The following is a 22131-nucleotide window of genomic DNA, read 5'->3' as shown; positions in this document are numbered from 1 at the left end:
GACACAAAAGCCTTTATATTATTGCTTGATTCCATTTATATAAAATTTTTAAAAATGTAAAACTACAGTGACAGAAAACAGATCTGTGGTTTCCCAGAACTACAGATGGAGGGAGCCTGTAGAAGAAGGAAGAAACATTTTGAGGTGATAAAAAGTTCTATATTATAGTTATTATCACACAACTATATAGACAGTTATCAGAAATCATCAGATTATCCAGTTTAAACTTGGTCAGCTTGTTATATAATTTTTACCTCTATAAAATTGAATTTAAAAATGTGTGAAAATAGCTGTGACTAACTCACAAAGCACCATATTAATTAATTATTGTTAATGATGCTGGTAATGTGGAAAGGAAGATTTGTCTCTTTAACAAGCGTAGATGTAATCTAACTGCATTTCCTTAGCAGTCGAAAGATTTGATGGTGCTGTGTGCTTTTATTTTAACACTTTGTCCCAGAAAAAAAAAAGTTACATCATAAAATTCTCTGTACCTGGACCTTTTTCTTTATTCAAATGTGGATTTGCAACATAATTTTAAGAACCTTTGTTTTCTTTCATGTGTAGCTTTAAGCAGCACCTTGCTTGTTTGTGTACCTATGTTGGATAACATTATCTCAAAATTTGGTGACACCATTATTACCTTGTTATTACCTTGTGTTTTTTTGAGATCTATTTGTAAGTTATCTCATGTGGACTTCTCTACGGGATGAATCACAGAATGGAAACTGGCTTCTCCACTCATTCATTGAAAGGCGTTCTTAAGCGGTAGAACAATGGCCCATATCTGGAATCCCAACAGCTCAAGTGGCTGAGTCTAGAGGATTGCAAGTTCATAGCCAGCCTCAACAACTTAGTGAGGCCCTAAGTAATTTAGTAAAACCCTGTCTCAAAATTTTAATAAAGACCTAGGTATAAGCTCAGTGGTTAAGCTTCTCTGGATTCAATTCCCAGTTCCCCCCAAAAAAGAGGTCCGATGACAGAATCTCCCATCTTCTTATAATCTAATATCTAAAGTGACATTACATTAGTTATACTGTGCTTTATTTGATAAAAAAAAAAAAATCAGTACCTCTAGGCACACTGAAAGGGAGAGAATTACACAAGCCATGAATATCAGGACTCAGGGATCACTTCGTCTATGTTAGAGACTGTCTACATTAATGCTGGATAACTACTTGAGTGGATGGTTGTTTGGTCAAACAGATTGATATGCAGATTAATTTCATACCACAGTATAGTTTGTTTAATGTTACATACCTACTTAAGAAGAACCCTGAAAAACTTGAGATTATTTAGGAAAAACTGACCAAATGTAAGAGGTATAAACATTTTTCCTTCTATATATAAATGTTAAAAGTTTCTACAGCCTTTTGCCTTAAAAACAGAAAATTTAAGGAAGACATGGTAACAACTGTAAAACATTTGAAAGAGGGAATTTTAGAAAAAGGACTGGATACTCTATGGACAGCCATCCTGGATTTTGTTTCAAATTTCTAATGATTTGTGTGTTTGCTATTCATTGTCAGTCACATTAAAATTTAAATGCTTTTTGGAAAGTACCTGCTACCCACAATCAATAATTATGTATTCCTTGTGATTTTATCCTAAGCATACAGATTAATTTATCATATGGAGCTATATATCACTTTTGGAAATCCAGGATTTTATACCTGTTGTAATTACACACAAAATAATCTGAGGCTTTTAAATATTTATCCTTTTTGGAAGAGGTTATAATATGCAAAAGAAATTATAATTGAACTACAAGTGAGTTTTTTATGGAAATGTACTGTTTGTATTTGGATACATATCTGGGCACGTAATTCCTAAATTTGGAAGTTTTTGTTCTATTTTTGCTTAAGATCATGGAAATACGTTAAATCTTGAAATGATTTTACTTTATTTAAATTATTTCTATAATGTTTATGTTACCATTATAGTATATGGGGCAATTGAGAGTTTCACATTTTATGAGCACCTTTGATTTTGGGATTGTGCTTGATAGAGAATTTCCATATACATGGAAATTGATAGTCATTTTTGGTCTGTATTTACTTCTAAGACTATCCCCTGTCTCTCAGACAAGAGGAGCGCAATCACTGTGGATTTGTGACCATGGGTAGAATATTTTATTCTTAAAAATATAAGAAGAGTAGCCAGGCATAACAGTGTATGCCTGTATCCTAGCAGTTTGGGAGGCCAAGGCAGGAGGATCAAGAGTTCAAAGCCAGCCCCAGCAACTTGGAGAGGCCCTAAGCAACTTAATGAGACCCTGTCTTGATATGAAATATAAAAAAGATCTTGGGATATATATATTTATATATATATATATATATATATATATATATATATATATGATCAACAAAGATCTGGGGAGATATATATATATGAAGGATCAACAACTTCTAGTGTTAGAAGATTAAAAACATTGGGGATTTCAGAAAACTAATTAAAGGGGACTGTGGCTTGATGAAACATTTTCTGGTGTCACTACATACAGATTAACATTTTGCAAATTACCTTTTTAATGTTTATATGCATAAATATTTAAACCTGAGACATCAAAGCTAACTTAGAAATGTTATTTCTGGAAGTGATATAGAATTTTTGGAAAGTATCTTCTGAGTTTATACCTTTTATATACTATGGAATCCTTGAAATAGCCTGTGTTAGGCAAGCTTTTTAAAGAACTTTTATTTATTTTACATTGAAATATAATATAGAAAAAAACTTATAATTGGTACTGGATTAAATGCAAAATTCATTTCAAAGGAATAATCGTAAATGTTTAGTTCTAGCTTTTGAAAGGAAACATTTTCATAGAGGTGAATTAAAAATTTTAAATGTCAAATATACAGTTTGGCATATTAGTCTAGCATGTTATATAGGGAGGAAAAATGTATAAGTGTATGCAATTATAAATAAGGGCACAAAGCTTGGTTGTTTCAGTTTTTAATCCCTCCCTATTATCAGCAAACTAGTGAATGTGGCTGGAGATAGATTTCTGCCACTTGTTCACTAGAATTAAGTTAAATATTTTTAAAACTCTCAATTTCAGAGAAAAGCTATATATATACATATATATACACACACACACACACACATACATACATACATACATATACACATATATATGGATATGTATATATATTTCAGTATTGCTATTATTTGTTATATATATATGTGTGTATATATATATATACACACATCTACACACACATAATATGATCATACAGAAAAATATGAGACACTTTTTACAAAAATCTTTGAAAGCATTATGTGATCTTGTGACCCCATGGCTCACAAGGGTTTTGCAATGGGATATTCAAGTGTCAATTCTGTGTGTCTATTTATCTTTATGTTTTTTAAAGATAAGTGTTTGATATTTGATGTATAATATTTGTCTAAATTATATTTTAATGGAATAACAATGTATACGAACTAATAATTACATCCTGGTATAACTTTTCCATTAGCTTCATTCTACATTAAGAATTTTTAAATTTCAGCATTGTTTAACTGCTACTGTTGACTAGCATTACCACATTCATTGGAACTAAAATTTATGATGGAAAAATGAGGCATTCACAGACTGTCATTTTTTTCACTTAACCTCTCATATTAGTCACACAGGACATGGGATATTTGTGACTTCAGTTTTGCAAATTTAAATGCATATTTATTGTTGTTTACTTTTTGTTTGATAGATTATGAGAGAATTTAATAAAACTAATCAAATGAATTCCATATAACATAGATGTCTAAACTCCAAAGGACAGTACATGGACATTGCTTGGTCTGATAATATATGAAAAGAAAAGAAATTACTGATTTATCCACTTTTATTTATTATATCTCAGTATGATAGGGAGCGTGGACTGTTCTTAATGGAATAATTCACATTGAAAGAAGGGGATTTTGGTTTCAGTAGTGCTATTATTTTTTAAGCATAAGCATGGAAAATACTCTTTTTAATATAAAAATCTATTCAGGTTTGGTTTTAGCTACCTAATTCTCAATAGCTAAAAATAAAAGACCTCACCATCTCAGGTTGAAGCAAAGAAAAAAAAATTTAAATGACAAAAAGTATTTGTCTCTTAAAGGCACTTTATCAATAGACTGATTTGACTACATATTTTATTATTGCAGCTGGAGATAATGTCTAAGATGCAACTTGTGCAGAAACATCAGTTTATTTGATCATGTGCATTTAGAGAAACTGACTGTTGCTGACTTAATTATTACATATTTCAAGGTTTTAAGAGTTCAATTTAAAGTGGTCATGTAATTAATACTCTTCTATTTTAGTGACAATGGAAAATAAAAATTTCAGAACGTCTTTTTCTTATAGTTGATTTATTTCATCCTTTTCCTATAGTTGACTCGCAAAAAACTGCTTTTAAAACTGTTATAAAATAGGAAGTAATTGGACAGTGTGAACAGTAAGCACTTTTAAACACATTCCACCTTATCCTGATAATAACAAATGCATAGTCTAGATAAGAACAAGAGCAAACATTTATTAAAAGACTTTCTTAAGCACTAGATACTTAGTTAAGCTTTATGTGGATTATACAATATTTATTTATTATGGTTATTATGCTCATTTTACAAATATAGAAACTAAGCCTTAGAAATATTAACATATGCAAGGCCTTAGATTCAATAAGTGGTGTTTACAGTTAGATAGATTTATACTATCAAAGCCATTTCCCCATTTTATAGGCCCTTTTAACCCCTGAATTGTACTATTACAGCATATCTGTACTCTGGATCCTTAATTGAAATAATAACCTTACCTTAAATTTGACATTTTATGCTGAATCCTATATTTGCTAGATAGTATGTATAATCTTACTTATAAATGAACTTAAAATATTGAGAACATATAGAAAAATAATACAAATGCTATTCATGTTTCAAACACTTTTCAGTTTTGTCATAATAATAATGCAACCAAGTCCCTTTATGTATGTACTGCATTTTATTCTTCAATCACCCCTTTGGACACATAAGGTTAGATACTAATTTTCATGAGGAGAATACAGCTGAACAACAAGTAGTTTGTTTCCACTTTTCTTACTTTTCCTCTGGACTGTACTTATAAGGATGACTTTCTTTTACTGTAATCCTGTACCATAAATTATATTAGATTACAAGGCTTTGAAAATGTATATAGCTGGGTACGATACTGCTGCTCCAAAAAGGTGCCTGAATGAAGGAGGTATGGGTTATTTTAACATAACATGTTTAAAAGTGAGTCTGTTTCATGTGATGAATTATCTTGTCTTATATGCAATTGCAAATCATTTCTATTTTGTCATACTATAAAGCAATTTTGAATATACCCCAGTATTGGGCAAATAGCAAATTATGTTAAATTGTATAGACAAATTCAGAAAGCCAAGCTGTGATTTGAAGCAACGGTGTTTTTAAAATGCAGTTTCTTTAAGATTTATGGAATAGTTCTTATTTCCTCTGAGACTGATTACACATACACTCATTTCTTTGAATTTTAGCATTGCAAATAATTCCGGTTTGGGAAGTAAGGATCATTTTTTTGAGGTCAGGAAGAATTTACATATGATATTAAAGGTTTTGATCTATTGTAGTATATTATGATTATATAATTTCTTACTATAATACAACACATTATATTATTGTTTGGGCTCTTGTTTTTATAATTGTGTGTTTTAGAGTATTTCACAAGGTCTTTATTAAGACCTCATTCATCCTTGGAATTAACGGCAATAGTTCCAAATGTTAGGCAAGTATATAATTTCTACATCTTACCTTTCTCTCTTCTGAATTGCATTGAGTAACTTTAAAGACTTGTCTTGCAGAGAAAATGAAATTCTCCATTCTTAGAAAAAAACTGTTGAACTAGAAAATCTGACAAAAATAACTTATGGCTTAAATGCAAAGAATTTATGGTTTAAATGAATCTGAACTCTTAATTTACCTTTTGCTTTGAACTTGTCTGCTGTTTCTGTAAATATGCATTTTGTTCATTAACTCTTTTTTTTTCTATCTCCTGTCAACTTTATAGTAGGTGAGTGATACTCCCTTAAACCTTACACTGATAAATTTAAAGAAAGGTAAAAGGTCAGTATAGACTTTGCTAAAACTACTGTTCTATGGTGCAAATTTTTTGAGCTCTTTTTTATATGCATCACAAGACATAATTTTTCACATACATATATTTACTGAAAACATAATGAATTTGAAATAGTAACACATGTCTAGATTACTTTAACATAGTCAAGACTTTATGTATCTTCACCCATCATATCTCCAAATGAAATTACCCTGTGTATCTCTGGGCTTTTCAGAACTCATGTTTTAGAGTAGTAGGCAACAGAGTAAGAATGTTTATTCTTATACCTTTTTAACGTATTTTGGAGGTCTTAGCCAGTGCAATAAGGCAATAAATAGAAAAAGAAACAAATAAAATAAATAGTAGGAAATAAGAATGCTTTCTTCATAATGGATGCAATCTTTAATTTAAATAAGAAAATATCCTAAGGTATTTACAAAAAAGGCCATAGGATTAATGAGTGAGTGTAGTAGCAAGGTCACAGATTCTAAGACCAGTATTAAAAAATCAATTATGTTTCTATACTCTAGCAACAAATAACTAAAAAATTAAGTCTAAAACTAATACCTCTTACAATAATTTCAGAAAATCTGTCATATTTTGAGATAACTTAAACTATAACTTAAACCTGTACACTGAAAACTGCAGTGTAGTATTCTGAGAAAATAGCGAAGATCTAAATAATACACATATACCATCTTCCTGGACCAGATGAGTTAATATTAGTAAGCTGTCAGTTTTCCACAAAATGTTCTGTAGATTCGAAGCAACGCCAAACCCAATGGGCTTTCTTTTAGAAATTGACAAGCTGTTTATAAAGTTTATATGGAAATCCGGGGAAAAATATAGTTGAATAATTCATATTACCTAGTTTTAAGACTTACTGAGTAGTAATGAAGGAAGTCTGATATTGGCAAAAGTACAAACGTATGAGTGACTAGATAGTAAAGCCTACAAGTTAACCCACAAATACATGGTCCACTCCTTTCAACAAATGTATCCAAGTAATTCAATAGCGGTAATGAATTATTTTCAACAAATGTTGTTGAAACAACTGATTATCCATTTGAAAAAATTTGGAACTTTACCTTTGTCACACATCATGCATAAAAATTCATTCAAAAGACACCTAATATAGAAGCAAAACATTAACACTCAAAGAAGAAAAATAGGAGAAATTAGCAATCAGGCAAAGATTTCTTAGAAAACAAAAGGCATGATTTTTTTAAAAAAGTGATACAGCAGGTTTCCCTTGAAAGACACACAAAAGTGAAAAGGGAAGCCACAAACTGTAAGAAGAAAATAGATTGAACACATATACACGTGTGATATGTATATATATTTGCAATACATATAGACAAAGATATGTATCTAGAATATATAAAGAGCCATTACAAGTCAGTAACAAAAAGTCAGAGAAGTCAATTTTTAGGGACAGGCCAAAGATTTGAAAAGATATTTCACATAGAAAAGAGATATGGTCAATAAGTCCTTGAAAAGATCTATAGTTAATATCATCTGTCATCAGTCCATTAGAAATTAAAACCATTATGAGATACCATTAGATACCCACAAGCCTGGCTGAAATTTTAAAAGGCAGTGTTAAAAGTTAGAATATAAAACAGCTACAACTCTCATATGTTGCTATTAGGAACATAAAATGGTACCATCACTTCAAAAAACAATTTGGCAATATCTTTAAAGTTTAACATCCACTTACCTTATTACTAATCAGTTTCATGATTAGTAATTTGCCTAAGGGGAATGAAAACTTAAGGACACAAAAACTTGCACATATGTTTCTGGTAACTTCATGTCTAATATCCAAAATTCATGTAAACATCTATTAGTAGAAAAGTAGATCAACCAAATGTGGCATATTTAGTACAGTGAAATACTTAGTACTCAGTAATAAAAAGAACAATTTACTGATAGTTGAAACAACATGGATAATCTCCAAACCATTGTAGTGAGCCAAAGAAACTAAGATTTTCTGTGATTCCATACATTTGAAACTCTGGAAAACAGTTCTTTGTTCCCAGGCTAAAGACAATTTACTGGAAAGAGATATAAGGAAATATTTGGGGTTGATGGAAATATTTTATATCTTCACTGATGTATTAATTACAGTTTTATATATTTGTCACACTTAATGACAGTACATTTAAAATAGATGTATCTTATTGTGTATAAATTATACTTGAATAAAGATGAGAAATTAGGTTTTGGTAAGTTCTATTTATACTTGATTCTCAAATGAAAATAACTCAAAAGATCATGATCACTCAAGCTTAATCTAAGTCTTGTTTGAAATTACATAAAAATATTTCTGAAAAGTAAATGAAGAACATTAAGGTATAAAATTTTTGTCCTTCAGTGAGTTTGTACAGAAAATATTAGTCTATGTTATTTGAAATGCAATATATAAAATATTATAATCAAAGGAATTATTAATTAAGTATAAAAATGAGATTAAACTCAGAACATCACATTCAAAAATGATATTAAGTGATACTTAGAAACTGCATATATTATTTTATTATTTAATTTGTTGAGCAGAACACATTGAATTGACAAGGATGTATCATAAATGATGTGGCTCACTGTAAGTAAATATTTCCCTTAGACTTTTTTCCAATAAGAATTAATATTAACAGACATTTCCTTTTTTTCCTTTATTTCTTGAACCACACACTTCCCCAAATCATCTTTTCCCCCAAAAGTGGTAATCAATTGGAGTTTTTGCTTTTAAAAGCAAAATTTTAGATAGTACTTCTATTTCTCCTCTTACCACCAGACTTTTTAGTACCTTAGCAGAAGTCTGTTAACAATATAATTTATGCCATGCTTTGAAAAAATTTTTAAAGCTTTTTGTGTTATAAAGAGGCTTTTTTTATGGGATTGATTCTTAAGTTCAGTGGTACTTAAAATCATATGCTTGCTTCCAAACTTAATGCAACTTAAATGTGTACAATACTGCAGAATGAATTGTATCTGTTAGGGCTTCTCCCAAAGTGATAATTTTTTAATGGTCCTTTACGGTGTCCCTTTCTTTCCTTTATGAGCTGTGTCTGTAAAAATCACTTCTGTTGCTCAGCTAAGCTTTCCTATCACTCAGGCGCTCCACTTGAAGCATATGGATGATACTACTTTGTTAAGGCTTGATGGGCTCTGCCGAGATCTCAGCTTAGCTACTTTTCTTAGCCCTCCTCTTTACTGGAGAGTCACGTTACTCTTCTGTAACCTTTCTACAGATTCGTTATTGGACGAGAAAAGCCAGGACAAGTGAGTGAAGTTGCCCAGTTGATAAGCCAGACGCTGGAACAAGAGAGGCGCCAGAGAGAGCTGCTGGAGCAGCACTATGGGCAGTACGATGCTGATGATGATGAGGTAGGAGTGCTGCCAGCATTTCCTGTTCCTTCTCACTACATGCCCACTGCGGGCAACCCTCACGCTACTGTGCAACAGCAAGGCAGGCTCTTTGCAGTTTCTTAAAGAGGATAAGTCTACGTTGAGCCAAAACTCAACCTCAAGAAGAGAAATGCTACTTGCATCTGATATTAAGTTGTGAATCAGGTCATGGTATCCTATTTATGGTCTGAAGGCTGGAAACATATCAGTCTTTTATCTCACTATTAAAAGAAATTCATAGAAACAAAAAGGATAAAAACACCAAAATGTGAATTATGGCTATTTTTATTGATGGAATTAGATAGTTTTCTCTCTCTGGTTTATATTTTTTTCAATCTTTTCCAAATGTTCTACAATAGTATGCTTTTCAAAAAAAAATCAGTAAACATTTTAAGTGAAAAAACACACTCATAATACAGAAACACACACACACACACACACACAAATGCTGATTTCTGAGTGTTTCCAGAGGGTTTTTCCCCCCTCAGGAAGAGAAAGTTCTTTGGATCTGCTTACTATGATTTGTGCTAACATAATGCAGAACAAAGCTTTTCCACTAGCACATGTTCCATAGCGTAGATACATATTGGAATAATTTTACATCCTGCTCTCTGTAGAAGATCAAGTAAATGAATAGAAGCTAACCCCCAAGTGAAAACGACTCTCCGGAACCCTTGTGTGTTGTAATGTAATACAGATGCTGGTGTATTTCCAATGTCAGTGCCAAATGTACATTGATATGATGGGACAACATGCTTTATTATAAACACATTCAAACATGCATATGTTTCATATTGACTTGTCAAAAGATCCATCAACAATTTAGTTGTAGTATTTCATACTTCATCAACTAGTAAATATTCAGATAAAACAAATATTCTTCTTTGTGTCAGCTGATACAATATAACCACAGTGAAATTTCATGTGTTCACCCTCTACTCATCTAAATATATTACTTTTCCAGAACTTTTTTTGGTGTCTAGCCAGAACATAGAAATTATTAAAAATATTTTTCATGTATTTTTAATCTGGGATATTTTAACTAAAATGTATATAGTTTTCATGTGTTTGTAGTATAACAAGGATGTAGTCTCCATTTATTGAGTAGGAAATTGAAAATGGTATATCAATTAACTTTGAATTAAGGATAGTACATTAGAAAGCCTCTCATGAATGAATTAGTCTCTTAGAATTCTGTTTACTTTATTGGGTATTTTTCTTGTTGTGATTGCTTGAAAAGACAAGTTTTTTTCTAATTATACTGAGATATGAAGTATGGAAATATGTTATCTCAAAATTTGAAACTAAAAAGTGGTTTCTTCAAATATTTGAGCTTGCATTTTACCTAGTTTTCAATTCTCTGCTCCACTGTTTTATGTTTTATTAGAGATGTTGATTTGCTTGGCTACAAGCCTGTTTTAGAATTGTCAAGTCAGTCACTGCAGGCTTGGTTTTTACCTCCCCACTCCCTTAGATTTTAGATGTGAAGTTGAGGGGAATACGGTGACATCAAGTGGTGGAAAGGCAGGAGGCCAGGCTTTGTTGTCTGTGTCTCAGCGTCCTTGGCTTTCAAGTTTGAGGATTGGGCTAGATCGCTAGATTCCTTCTAGTTTCTAGCATTCCATAAACACAGAATAAGACACCAGGTTGAGCAAGAAAAAGGGGAAAGTGAGATAGCCTGATTTTAAGGCTCCCCACGTAAAACTTTTAGATCACATTTACATGTTTCCTCCAATTATTGGAGGAATTTTTCACATTTATCCCCAAAGTTTTCAACTCAAGCAGCTAAAGCATGTGTAGAGGTATGGGGATAGAGGGGTGTCTATTCTTTTGAGCATGTGCATATGATTTTCCTCTATTTGATAATCTGAGTAAATGAAAAAAAGAATATTTTTTATTTCACATATATATATTTAGGATCATATCATATACCAAGTGGAAGATTATGGATTTATTTGTCTGTTTTTGTAAAGAGACTAAAGATCATTTTCCATATAAGCAAATATTTTTAAGAGTAAGAGGAATAAGTCTGATAGTGTCAGGCACTTTACAAGGTGCCTTCCCTACATGTTCTCATTTAATCTTTAAAGCATTCAGAAGAGGTGTTTTGTTTTTGTTTTTTCTAGAAATGTAGCAGCTGAGGTTCCCTCCTACCCAGGTATGACTTAGCTGTCAGAGTTAGTATTAGAGTAGAGTCTTTTGCCCCAAAGCCTACTGGACTCTGCAGTTGTTCAGTACTGTTGTTGAATGGAGTGTACAGAACATGCCTAAGGGGCCTGCGTATTCAGGCACACACAAGGTAACTGGGAACAAAAGATGTTACGAGGATTCCTGTTTAGAGTGATGGAGCTTCCAGTAATACTTCAGTTCCATAATTCTTTGTTCTGTATTTTTAATAACAGGGAAATTGAAAACCTGGAGAATATTTTAGACAGCAGTCCCTAAGTATTGTCTTCATGGAGTTTAAAGGAAAGAATAACAATACACAAATGTTTTACCAGAAAAAAGAGTTGAAGTTTTCACTAAACTTAGAAATCAGAAATTAGAAATCGGAAGCTTTCTACTGTGTTACTTCAAGTAACCCCCATTTTCTTGAGAGGGTCAAAGAGTGTTTTCCTTTGTAGTTTTCTCTCATCCTTCTCTGATTTGTGTGTAACACAGTGTGTTACTAAATAAAACATGTCCAGGTAAAACCAGTTTAATTATCTGTGCAGAGGAGAGGTGAAATCTGTACAAATAATGATAATTCACTCTAGTATTAAGACTGCCAATGTTATTACTCGATTCAAAAATTTGTAACTAACACTACCAAATATTATTAAATTGATTGATTTGAAAAAAATTGATTGATTTGAATATTCTCTCAATTTTCTATTTACTTTGTTTCTCTGTTGATGGAAAGTAAAATGTTCATAAAGTAACAGAAATGAGAAGAATGAATATTGAGTATCCAATGGTTAAATGGTCATTGAATAATTGATTTAATTTTATATGTAATTAAGCAATGTATTGATTTACATATATTTGTTAGAACAGGCCCTGAATTTGTGTAATCAGTCACTTGGCTTTTAACTTTCCTTATAATTTATAGAATCATCTTTTGATTTCAAAGTTAGAATTACTTTTATTTGATAATATCCCCTGTGACATTCCCTGGACCTAGCCAGGAAAACCTCTAATTAGATACAGAGCAACTGAGTTCATCCAGCTAATTTTCAGAGCCAGTTCTTAGATCAACATTGTCTGCCAAAGGATAGAGAGCTTCTGTTTTTGATCAAATCATCTAAAGTTGATTCTAATTTGGAACTTGTCACATGGACAGATGGAAGTTGCTTGCCTGAATTGGCTACATGGAAAACATCACACTATAAGCAGTATATCCTGAAATTGTAAAAGTACAGTGGTCCGCTCTAAGAAGGAAGAAAGAGGGAGAATGTTTAGGAATAACACCTTATCATGTGTTACTTATGCTTACATATATCTATTTTAATGCTCTAGGAGATTCTAAGTCATTCTCTAGTAGAATTGAAATGTATAGTTAATCTCAAACTATTTAAATTGCTGCTTTTTCTGTTTTGTCTCCAAATATTTAAACTAGGAATAGTTTAAAATAAGCAAACAGCCAATTCCATTTTAATTTGCATTCCTGTTTCTGTTCACTCTCTGTTAAACATTCTGATTGAAGAAGAAGAAGAAGAAGTAGTAGTACAAAGACTCTGCCTGAAGGCTGAAAAATAAAAGGGAGGATCCTATAAAGAAAGGGAGATGAAAATCTAAACCACTAAAAAATTTTAATGTACATCTGAGTAATCTGTGATGAATGATTGCATTTCTGGATTTAATAGAATTACTGTGCATTTGTTTTTCTTTTTCTTTCTAACAATCTGAAAGGTAACTGTAGAGGATTTCAGTAAACCCCTCAGACAGTCAGCACTATGCCATGGTATTCTGGGGGTATGGTAAATTTTTCAACTAGATTTTAATTTTTTATAACATCTAGTCTTCTGTCATAATCCACACTATTATTTTAGCCTTTAGTAGTGAGATGATATAACTCTGTTGTATATTTTTTCTGGCCTGTTTGTATTTTATGGGTACCTTTCTGTTAAAAAGCATATAATTTTAACTGCTGTGGGCTCAGATTGGAATATACTATCAAATGGTGCTATACCTCTTTTTTGAATTAGAAAATGAATATGGTCATGAAATTAAAATGAATAATTTTATACCTTTTTAAAAATTATGTGATTATTTGGCTTTTTAAAATATTCTTTTAAAACATGATATTTATTATATTGTAAAGTTAGTGGTTATAAGTCACATTTAAAAAATCTCTTTAGTCTAGTTCATAGCAAGCTTAATCAACACTGTGGAGTCTGAAGCCCCTTCTCTTAAAATACAGCTTGTTTTTTTTTTATAATTTGTTTTCAATACTGAAAATTAGTATCATTATACCAATATCACAATAGTGTTATTTTTAGAATCTTTTGAAGTATTTGATACAGTTTAAAGCAGCTACCTCCACAGATATGTCTTTCAATTGCTTGTGTTCACATGTAACAATCGAGGCAAAATTATAATAGATGCTGTGATTTGTGTAAGTATTAAAAGTTTCACAAGATTGTAATTTTTATGTGAAAAGCATTCATGGGACTACATTAAATTTAACTCATGCTGTTTGCTGCTCCTGGTTGAAAACAGCTTGTGCTGTGTGCTCAAGATTGTGTTTATTTATGGATGGGAATTTAATAATGTGAATGGACCATATTCTGTGTCCATGATATTTGAAACAGAGTGGGAGTATCTTACCAAGGTCCAATGGCATCCTCTTCATATTTGACAGTGTGTTACAGCAAGCACCTGAACTTCAGTGTTTTTCGGTCCTTTTTCTCTCTATTGAGGGGCTGGGGAAGCCTTCTTTAATTGTTTTTGTCAACCATTTTAGAACACTGTGGCTGAATTTCAAGGAGTATCTGCCAACTGCAATAACAATAACAACTGTGTCCTTCAGGTTTGTTTTATTTTTTTTTTGATAGTAAATAATGCTTTTTTTTTTTACCTTCCTGCTTCATGTGTGGAATTAAATATTCTGTTTCTTATTAACTATGCTCTGAAGAACTTCTCTAGAGCTATGTTTTTTTGTGTGTTGAATAATAATTTGAAAATAATGATTTGAAAAAATATTTAATTCTGAAATGGCATATAATTTAGTTACAGTTTCTGTGGTTTGGACTCACTTCCTAATATTTAACCATGCTTGTTTTTAATTCCTAACACTTCAAATTGAATTTGTTAATTCAAGTTAAAGGGGACAAAAAGATATCCAATATCAAGGCTAAATGTTAGTTACATAATACAGTATATAGTGATTTATATTGTCCTTAAGTCCAATATTTATTTTTTAAAGAAAAGAATATTCTGATACAAAGTTTTTAGTTTTTCAACGCTAAGTATATATCTTTAAATTATGGCACTATTTATTTGCATGATTTCAAGGGTTGACATACCAAAACATCTAAAAAGGTACTGCACTTTAAATAATGAAATTATCTCAGTAATAGAGATAATGGAGCTTAAAATGAGGTCAAGTGTGTTTAAATGACAAAATGGTTGATGGTGATAAAGAGGAGCCTGAAGAAAACGAGAAATATAAAATCTTTTAAATAGCTGTTCAGAGACTTCTATTTGATCTTTAAAAAACATTAAATTTAACTATATACTTTGGTTTATGATTCTCATATTTATAATAATCATCATTGTTATTGAAACTGAAAGCCATAACGTTCTGGGAACACATAGTGGAAGACTGTCTATGGTTGATCTAGCCTACCAACTGTGTGTACACGTGTCTCTCTCTCTCTCTCTCTCTCTCTCTTTCTTTCTCTCTCTCTCTCTCTCTCACACACACACAAACACACACACACACACACACACATATACACATTCTCAAACTATCCCCAGGAGGTGGACAGCCTCCTCTATTTTAAAGGTACCCTCTAGGGATATTACTTGTATTTATAACACTGAACACAGGAAGATGATAGGATCAAACAAAATAGAATTAGAATAAGAACTTCATCTAAACCAGGTCATCTCTTAATAGCTCATTTTCTTTGTATGATTACATTTTCTTTCATTTATTTGCTTATTTATTAAATTTATGATACTGGGGATTGAAGCCATGGTGCTCTACCACTGATCTATATCCCCATCCCTTTTTGAAAATTTTTTGTGTTTTTTAAAGTTTGAATTTTTTATTGGTTCTTTTTAGTTATACATGACAATAGGATTCGTTTTGACATAATTATAAAAACATGGAGTATAATTTGCTCTAATTCAGTACCCAGTGTTTCTACTTCCTTCTCCTCCTCCCTTCTCCTGTTCCCTGCCTTACTCTACTGATCTTTCTATCTACTTACAGTTTTTTTATTTTTTGGCCTGGGGAAGCGGGTATCAGGGATTGAACTCAGGGACACTCAGCCACTGAGCCACATCCCCAGCCCTATTTTGTATTTTACTTAGGGGCAGAGTCTCACTGAATTTCTTAGCCCCTCGATTTTGCTGAGGCACTGGATTCGATCCTCAGCACCACACAAAAATGAATACATAGATAAAATAAAGCTATTAAAAAAAGGAAAAGTAAAATATCTGTTAAAAATTATTTAAAAAAGAAAGATATTGTGTCCATCTATAACCCCCCCTCCCCGAAAAAAATAATTTTTTGAATCATTGTTCATCAAGGATATTGGGCTGAAGTTTTCTTTCCTTGATATGTCTTTGTCTGGTTTCGGTATCAAGGTGATACTGACTTCATACAATGAAATTGGCAGAGTTCCCTCCTTTTCTATTTCATGAAATAATTTGAGGAGGATTGGTATTAATTCTTTAAAGGTCTGATAAAACTGCACTGAGAATCAGTCTGGTCCTGGGCTTTTCTTTGTTAGAAGGTTTTTGATTGCTGCTTCAATTCCATTACTTGATATTGATCTGTTTAAGTTTTCTGTATCTTCCTGGTTCAGTTCGGGTTGGTCATATGTCTCTGGGAATTGTCAATATCTTCAAGATTTTCTAGCTTATTAAAATATAAATCTTCAAAATAGTTTCTGATTATTCTCTGGATTTCAGTAGCATCTGTGGTGATATTGCCTTTTGCATCCTGGATTTTGTTAATTTGAGGTTTTTCCTTTTGGTTAGTTTGGCTAAGGGTTTATCAATTTTACTTTTTAAAAACCACCTTTTGTTGTGGTGATCTTTTTATTGTTTTTTAATCTCAATTTTATTAATTTTGGCTCTGATTTTAATTATTTCCTGTCTTCATCTGACTTTACTGTTTCTTATTCTTTTTCTGGGACTTTGAGGTGTAATGTTAGATTATTTATTTGGTATCTTTCTGTTCTTTTGGTGTCTGAGCTCACTGCTATGAACTTTCCTGTTAGTACTGTCTTAGTAGTCTTCAAGAGATTTTGATATGGTGTATTACTATTTTTATTTACTTCTAAGATTTTTTTAATTTCTCCCCTGATTTCTTCTGCTGTCCATTCATCATTTACAAGTGTATTATTTAATCTCCAGGTGTTAGCATGGTTTCTGTTTTTGATCTTATCATTGATTTATAATTTTATTATGATCTAATAGAATGTAAGGTATTATCTCTTAGTTTTTTGTATTTGCTAAGATTTTTTTGTGACCTAAATATGGTCTATTTTAGAAAATGTTTCAAGTGCTGCTAAGAAGAAAGTGAGTTCAGTTGTTGATGAATGAAATATTATGCAGATATCTATTAGTTTCATATTATTAATTGTAATTTTTAGTTTTGTAGCATTTTTGCTTAGTTTTTGTTTAGATGATCTATTCAGTGGTGAGAGAAGCATGTTAATGTCACCCAGTATTATTGTTTTGTGATCTGATTCTTAATGATGAGAAGGGTTTGTTGACATACATAGATGCTCTGTTGTTTAGCATAAATATTTATGATCATGATATCTTGTTGATTTATGATTACCTTAAACAGTATGAGGTAACTTGTCTCTTGTGATTAATCTTGGCTTGAAGTTCACTTTATCTGATATAAGAATATCTACCCCTGTTTGTTTACCAGTACTGTTTGAATGGTATGTCTTTTCCTATCCTTTCATCTTCAGTCTGTGAATGTCTTTACTTGTAAGGTAAGTCTCTTACAGACAGCATATTGTTGGTTCTTGTTTTTTTATCTGGTCTGCTAACCTCTGTCTTTTGTTTGTTTGAAAAGTTTATATCATTTATATTCAGTTATTTTTGAGAAATGGTTTTTATTTCCTGTCATTTTGGTTTATTTCTTATATTTAAATTGGACTTCATTCTCCTTTAATTGACTATTCTTCTAATATAATTTCTCCCTATGTTGTTTTTCATTTTTATTTTTCATGAAACATTTTATTAAGTATGTTTTGTACTACAGGCTGAATTCTTTCAGCTTTTGTTTATCATAGAAAATTTTTATCTCTTCTTCAGTTCTGAAACTTAATTTTTCTTGGTTGGTATCCATTTTCTTTCAGAGATTGGTATATATTTTTCCAAGACCTCCTGGCTTTTAATGTCTGTGTTGAGTAATCACTTAAAATGAAGATTGGTTTACCTCTAAATGTGACACTTTTTTTTTTTCTTGCAGCTTTTAAAATTCTATCCTTATTCTGCGTGGTAGGCATTTTCATAATAATATGTCTTGGAGTGGATCTATTATGATTTTGTATATTTGGAGTCCTGTATACCTTTTGTATTTGAATTTCCATCTCTTTCTTAAGGTTTGGAAATTTTCCAATATTATTTTATTGAAAAGATTGTGAATTTCTTTAGTTTGTATTTCAGAGCCTTCATGTTTCACAATGAATCTTAAACTTGGCCTTTTGATGTTATCCCACATATCTTGACTTCTCAGTTCATGGTCTTTTAATATCTTTTTTGATCAACTTTATTTTCAAAATTATATAGTTTTTGTCTTCAGAGTCTGAAAATCTATCTTCAAAGTGGCCTGATCAATTGGTGATACTTTCCATTGAATTTTTAATTTGGTTTATTGCTTCTTTGATTTTAAGAATTTTTTTTAATTCTTTTTCAGAATCTCCATCTCTCTATTGAACTGATCTTTTGTTTCCTGTATTTTCTCTCTAATTTTATTCTTTACATATTCTTTTAGCTCATAGAACAGTTTTTTAAAGATAATATTATTATGGTTTTTATACATTTATTTCATTTATTTTTATGTGGTGCTGAGGATAGAACACAGTGCCTCATACATGCTAGGCAAGCGCTCTGCCACTGAGCTACAATTGCAGCCCTCATGGAACAGTTTAACTGTGAACTTTATCTAAAGAAGATATTTCCTCCACTGTGGTATCAATGAAGTCTATTGTTAAAACATTATGGGCTGTTTGGGATGGTGTGTTCCTTTGTTTTTTCATATTTGTATGTCTGCCCATCTATTGGTATAGTTCTGATTTCTTCCTTTTTTAAAATATTTATTTTTTATTTTAGATGGACACAATATCTTTATTTTATTTGTATGTGGTGCTGAGAATCGAACCCAGTGCCTCACGCATGCTAGGCGAGCACGCTACCACTTGAGCCACATCCCCAACCCTGATTTCTTCTTTTAAGTAAAGGACTACTTTGTGAGCTTCGTTATTTTAGGAGCCCTGGGTTAGGTGACCATTCAGATTATGATAATTTAAGTGAATGTGTGACCTCCAATTCCAATATCAGCACCACTTGGAGGCATATCATTGAATCCTATTTACTATAATCACTTCAGAGCCATGCCTTATTCTATTTATCCTTGATAAGAAATAAAAATGTTGTAATTGTTCTCTAAGGCTCCTCAAATTCAAGTATAAACCTATATTAAAGTTCTGAAATAGGTCAAATAATCAGTTGATAAATGTAATAAATGTATTATTTCTTTTCACAATTTCATCTTGAGCTATTTACTCTGTTTTAAGGATCTTTCTGTTATGTGAGGGCTAAAAGCAGGGAGGAGGAAAGCTTAGGCAAAAAGAAAAGGGAAAGAGTGTGAGAAGGGGGGTGGAGGGAACGAATATAAAAGAATTAATTTACACCAAGGTAAAAAGGAGAAATAGATGAATGGTTAGTATTAGAGGTAGTAACAGATAATGCAAGTGGATGAATAAGGGGTAAGAGAAGCAAGTGTAAATTAGACCCAGGAAAACAAAGATAGGAAGATTAAATCCAATTAATGCCTTAAATCATTAGATGAAATACATTCAAATGGTTTGAAGGTACAATGTGGGCTATAGAATTAACAATTATCATTCAAGTTGAAGAGTTATTTATATGATCAAAATTGACATTAAATTATAGTAACCCATGTCAAGGTGAAGAAAATTCTTAGTTTGGATTTCATGGGGGTTTAGACATTTAGCAGATATCCATCAGTCTTTGGTTGTGGATCTCTCCAGAGTTGCAGGGGCACAGCAACCAGTTCCCTAGTTGATATGAACCTCCTACCAGCAGCTTCTGGTTTGACTGCTGGGAGGGTGCAGTGTTGTAACTTGGTTATTTCTATCGTATGCAGTAGTCCAGGTTGCGGACTCTGAAGTGTCCCTGTGATTGCTATGGGTGACCATGTACCTACTTCCCCCATAGGTTTCTTTTCATAGTAGTAAAGATCTTGATCTGTGAGTGCAGGAACTCTGGTTGTGAGTTTTCTGTGGGTGTTCTGTGGTACAGAAGTAGTTCCCTGGCCATTGCAAATCTCTGAGTTACTATTATAAAGGGTCTCCGGTGGTTTACCTGTTCCATCCATTGCCTCAGTTTGTGAATGGCAGGTATAATTCTCTCTGTTGATTATGTCTGATGTAAGATCCTTCCAGTATTCAAACAATGCCCTTTCACTTGCCAGTTGTGATCATGAGTCAGACTGGGCACCAGTTAAGGTTGGGATCAGACTCTTCTTCCTGCACAGCCTCTGGTAATTTCCTACTGGGTGTCTCTATCACTGGGTGTTCAGGCAGCTGCCCTCTTAGTCTTTTGCAAGTGCCTGCCCCAATGTCAATGATCTGGGCCTGGGGAATCTGCTTCTTCTACGGGGGCCAAAGCTGCTTCATTGCTGTCTTTGAGTTCAGCGAGTACATGCTGCACAAGGCTTTTTGGGTCACAGAGGCTGAGTGGGGTTAGGTGTAATTCCCTGCACAGGGCCCCGTCTTCCATTCCCCTTGTTTGTTATAAGACAGAGGGACAGGGGTTTCAGCATTTTGGGCTAGTAGTGGTCTTTCTAGTTCTTTCTGGCCAAATTCGTACAATGTCTCACTGCAGGGGCCTTCCCTGTGATTTAATTTGGAGCTGCCTGTGCATGGAAAGATTTAAGGGGGGTAACTGACTAGTTAGCTGAGGACTCCACAAGATGGCTTTCTTTTCACAATTTCATTTTAAGCTATGGACTGTTTTAAGATTCCTTCTTTTACCATCACATTTTAAATTTTGTCTGTCTTTCCAAATGTTTTTAAGCAAGTGAGCTTAAGAGATTTTCAATCCCCCCTTCCACCTCCACCTGGCTTTCTCTCTGTTGTCCCTCCCCCCTTCTCATCCCCAGGTTCTGTTTGGGATTAGGGGACTCTGAGTTTCTTTTCTACTCTGGTAACCTATTTTCCAATCTCTCCAGGTCTCAGACTTTGTAATATTGAGTCTTAGAACATTTATTTTGTCACCTACCTCTCAATTCTGCTTTTCCTTCACTGCCTCCTTTCTGAGTTGTAAGGAGATTGGGACTTGCTGCCTCATTTGCTTCTGCCATCTTCCTGTCCCCTAAATTTTTAATTTTGAGACAGGGTCTTACTAAGTTATGGAGGCTGACCTCCAGCTTGCAATCCTCTTGCCTCAGCCTCCTGAGTTTACAGGCATGTGCCATCATGCTCAGTTCTTTGTGTAAATTTATAATGCCTGTGACTTGAATATGTTTGCTTGTTAGTTTCTTTTCAGCTTCCACATTGTGGTATTATTTTTTTCTTGAGGTAGATACAAACTACCAAAAACCAAAAACCAAACAAACCAAAAATCACCAAACCAAAAACAGAAACTATTAAATTCCTTTGAAATTATAGACTTTATTAAAACTCCTTGGAAATCATGCTAGAATAATTCTATATTACATGGATGAGCCACAGAGCTTGCAGTATTAAAAAAATGACATGGAAACAAAAACACAAATGACAATATTTTTCTAGCCTTAAAAACATTTTTTTTCCAATAAGTTGAATATAATTCTTTATCAGAAATTTCTTAAATACTAAAAGTCACAGAATCAGTTTATTAGTATAGGAAGCCAACTTATCTTCCCATGGATAGGGATTCCCTGGTTGCACCATGCCTTTGCTTTTCCTGTTTTCTCTACCTTGAAGCCATTTACTACCCACTCTTTGTTGCTCTTGAATACTCACTAAATCCCATTCACCTTTCGGGGTTCTGTTTAGGTTTAATCTCCTCCATATATTTTCTTTTCTCCATAAAGAAATTTTTCTCCACAAAATTGTTGGGCTCTCAGCTAAGTTAAGGGCCCATTTTTTAATGAGTCAATAGGACTATGTATATCTATATGTTTACCCATAAATTTCCTCCATTGCCTATTATAT

The 22131-nt window shown here is 32.5% G+C and overlaps 1 protein-coding gene across 13 annotated transcripts in view; it reads left to right on the top strand.

The window, feature by feature from the left end:
* Ppp1r9a (protein phosphatase 1 regulatory subunit 9A) overlaps positions 1-22131 on the top strand; it is a 309447-nt gene that overhangs the window by 202667 nt on the left and 84649 nt on the right. For 8 of the 13 annotated variants that reach the window (XM_048785937.1, XM_048785946.1, XM_048785943.1 and 5 more), the window contains 2 exons: positions 9355-9490; positions 14457-14522. In XM_048785937.1, the coding sequence (XP_048641894.1) occupies positions 9355-9490; positions 14457-14522 (202 nt within the window). The remainder of the gene's footprint in view (positions 1-9354; positions 9491-14456; positions 14523-22131) is intronic. The other 5 variants (XM_048785949.1, XM_048785948.1, XM_048785947.1 and 2 more) reach the window with 1 other exon arrangement.

The sequence above is a fragment of the Marmota marmota genome, unplaced genomic scaffold (genome assembly GCF_001458135.2).
Source record: "Marmota marmota marmota unplaced genomic scaffold, marMar, whole genome shotgun sequence".
NCBI lineage: Eukaryota > Metazoa > Chordata > Mammalia > Rodentia > Sciuridae > Marmota > Marmota marmota.
This window is presented reverse-complemented; position numbering and strand designations above follow the sequence as displayed.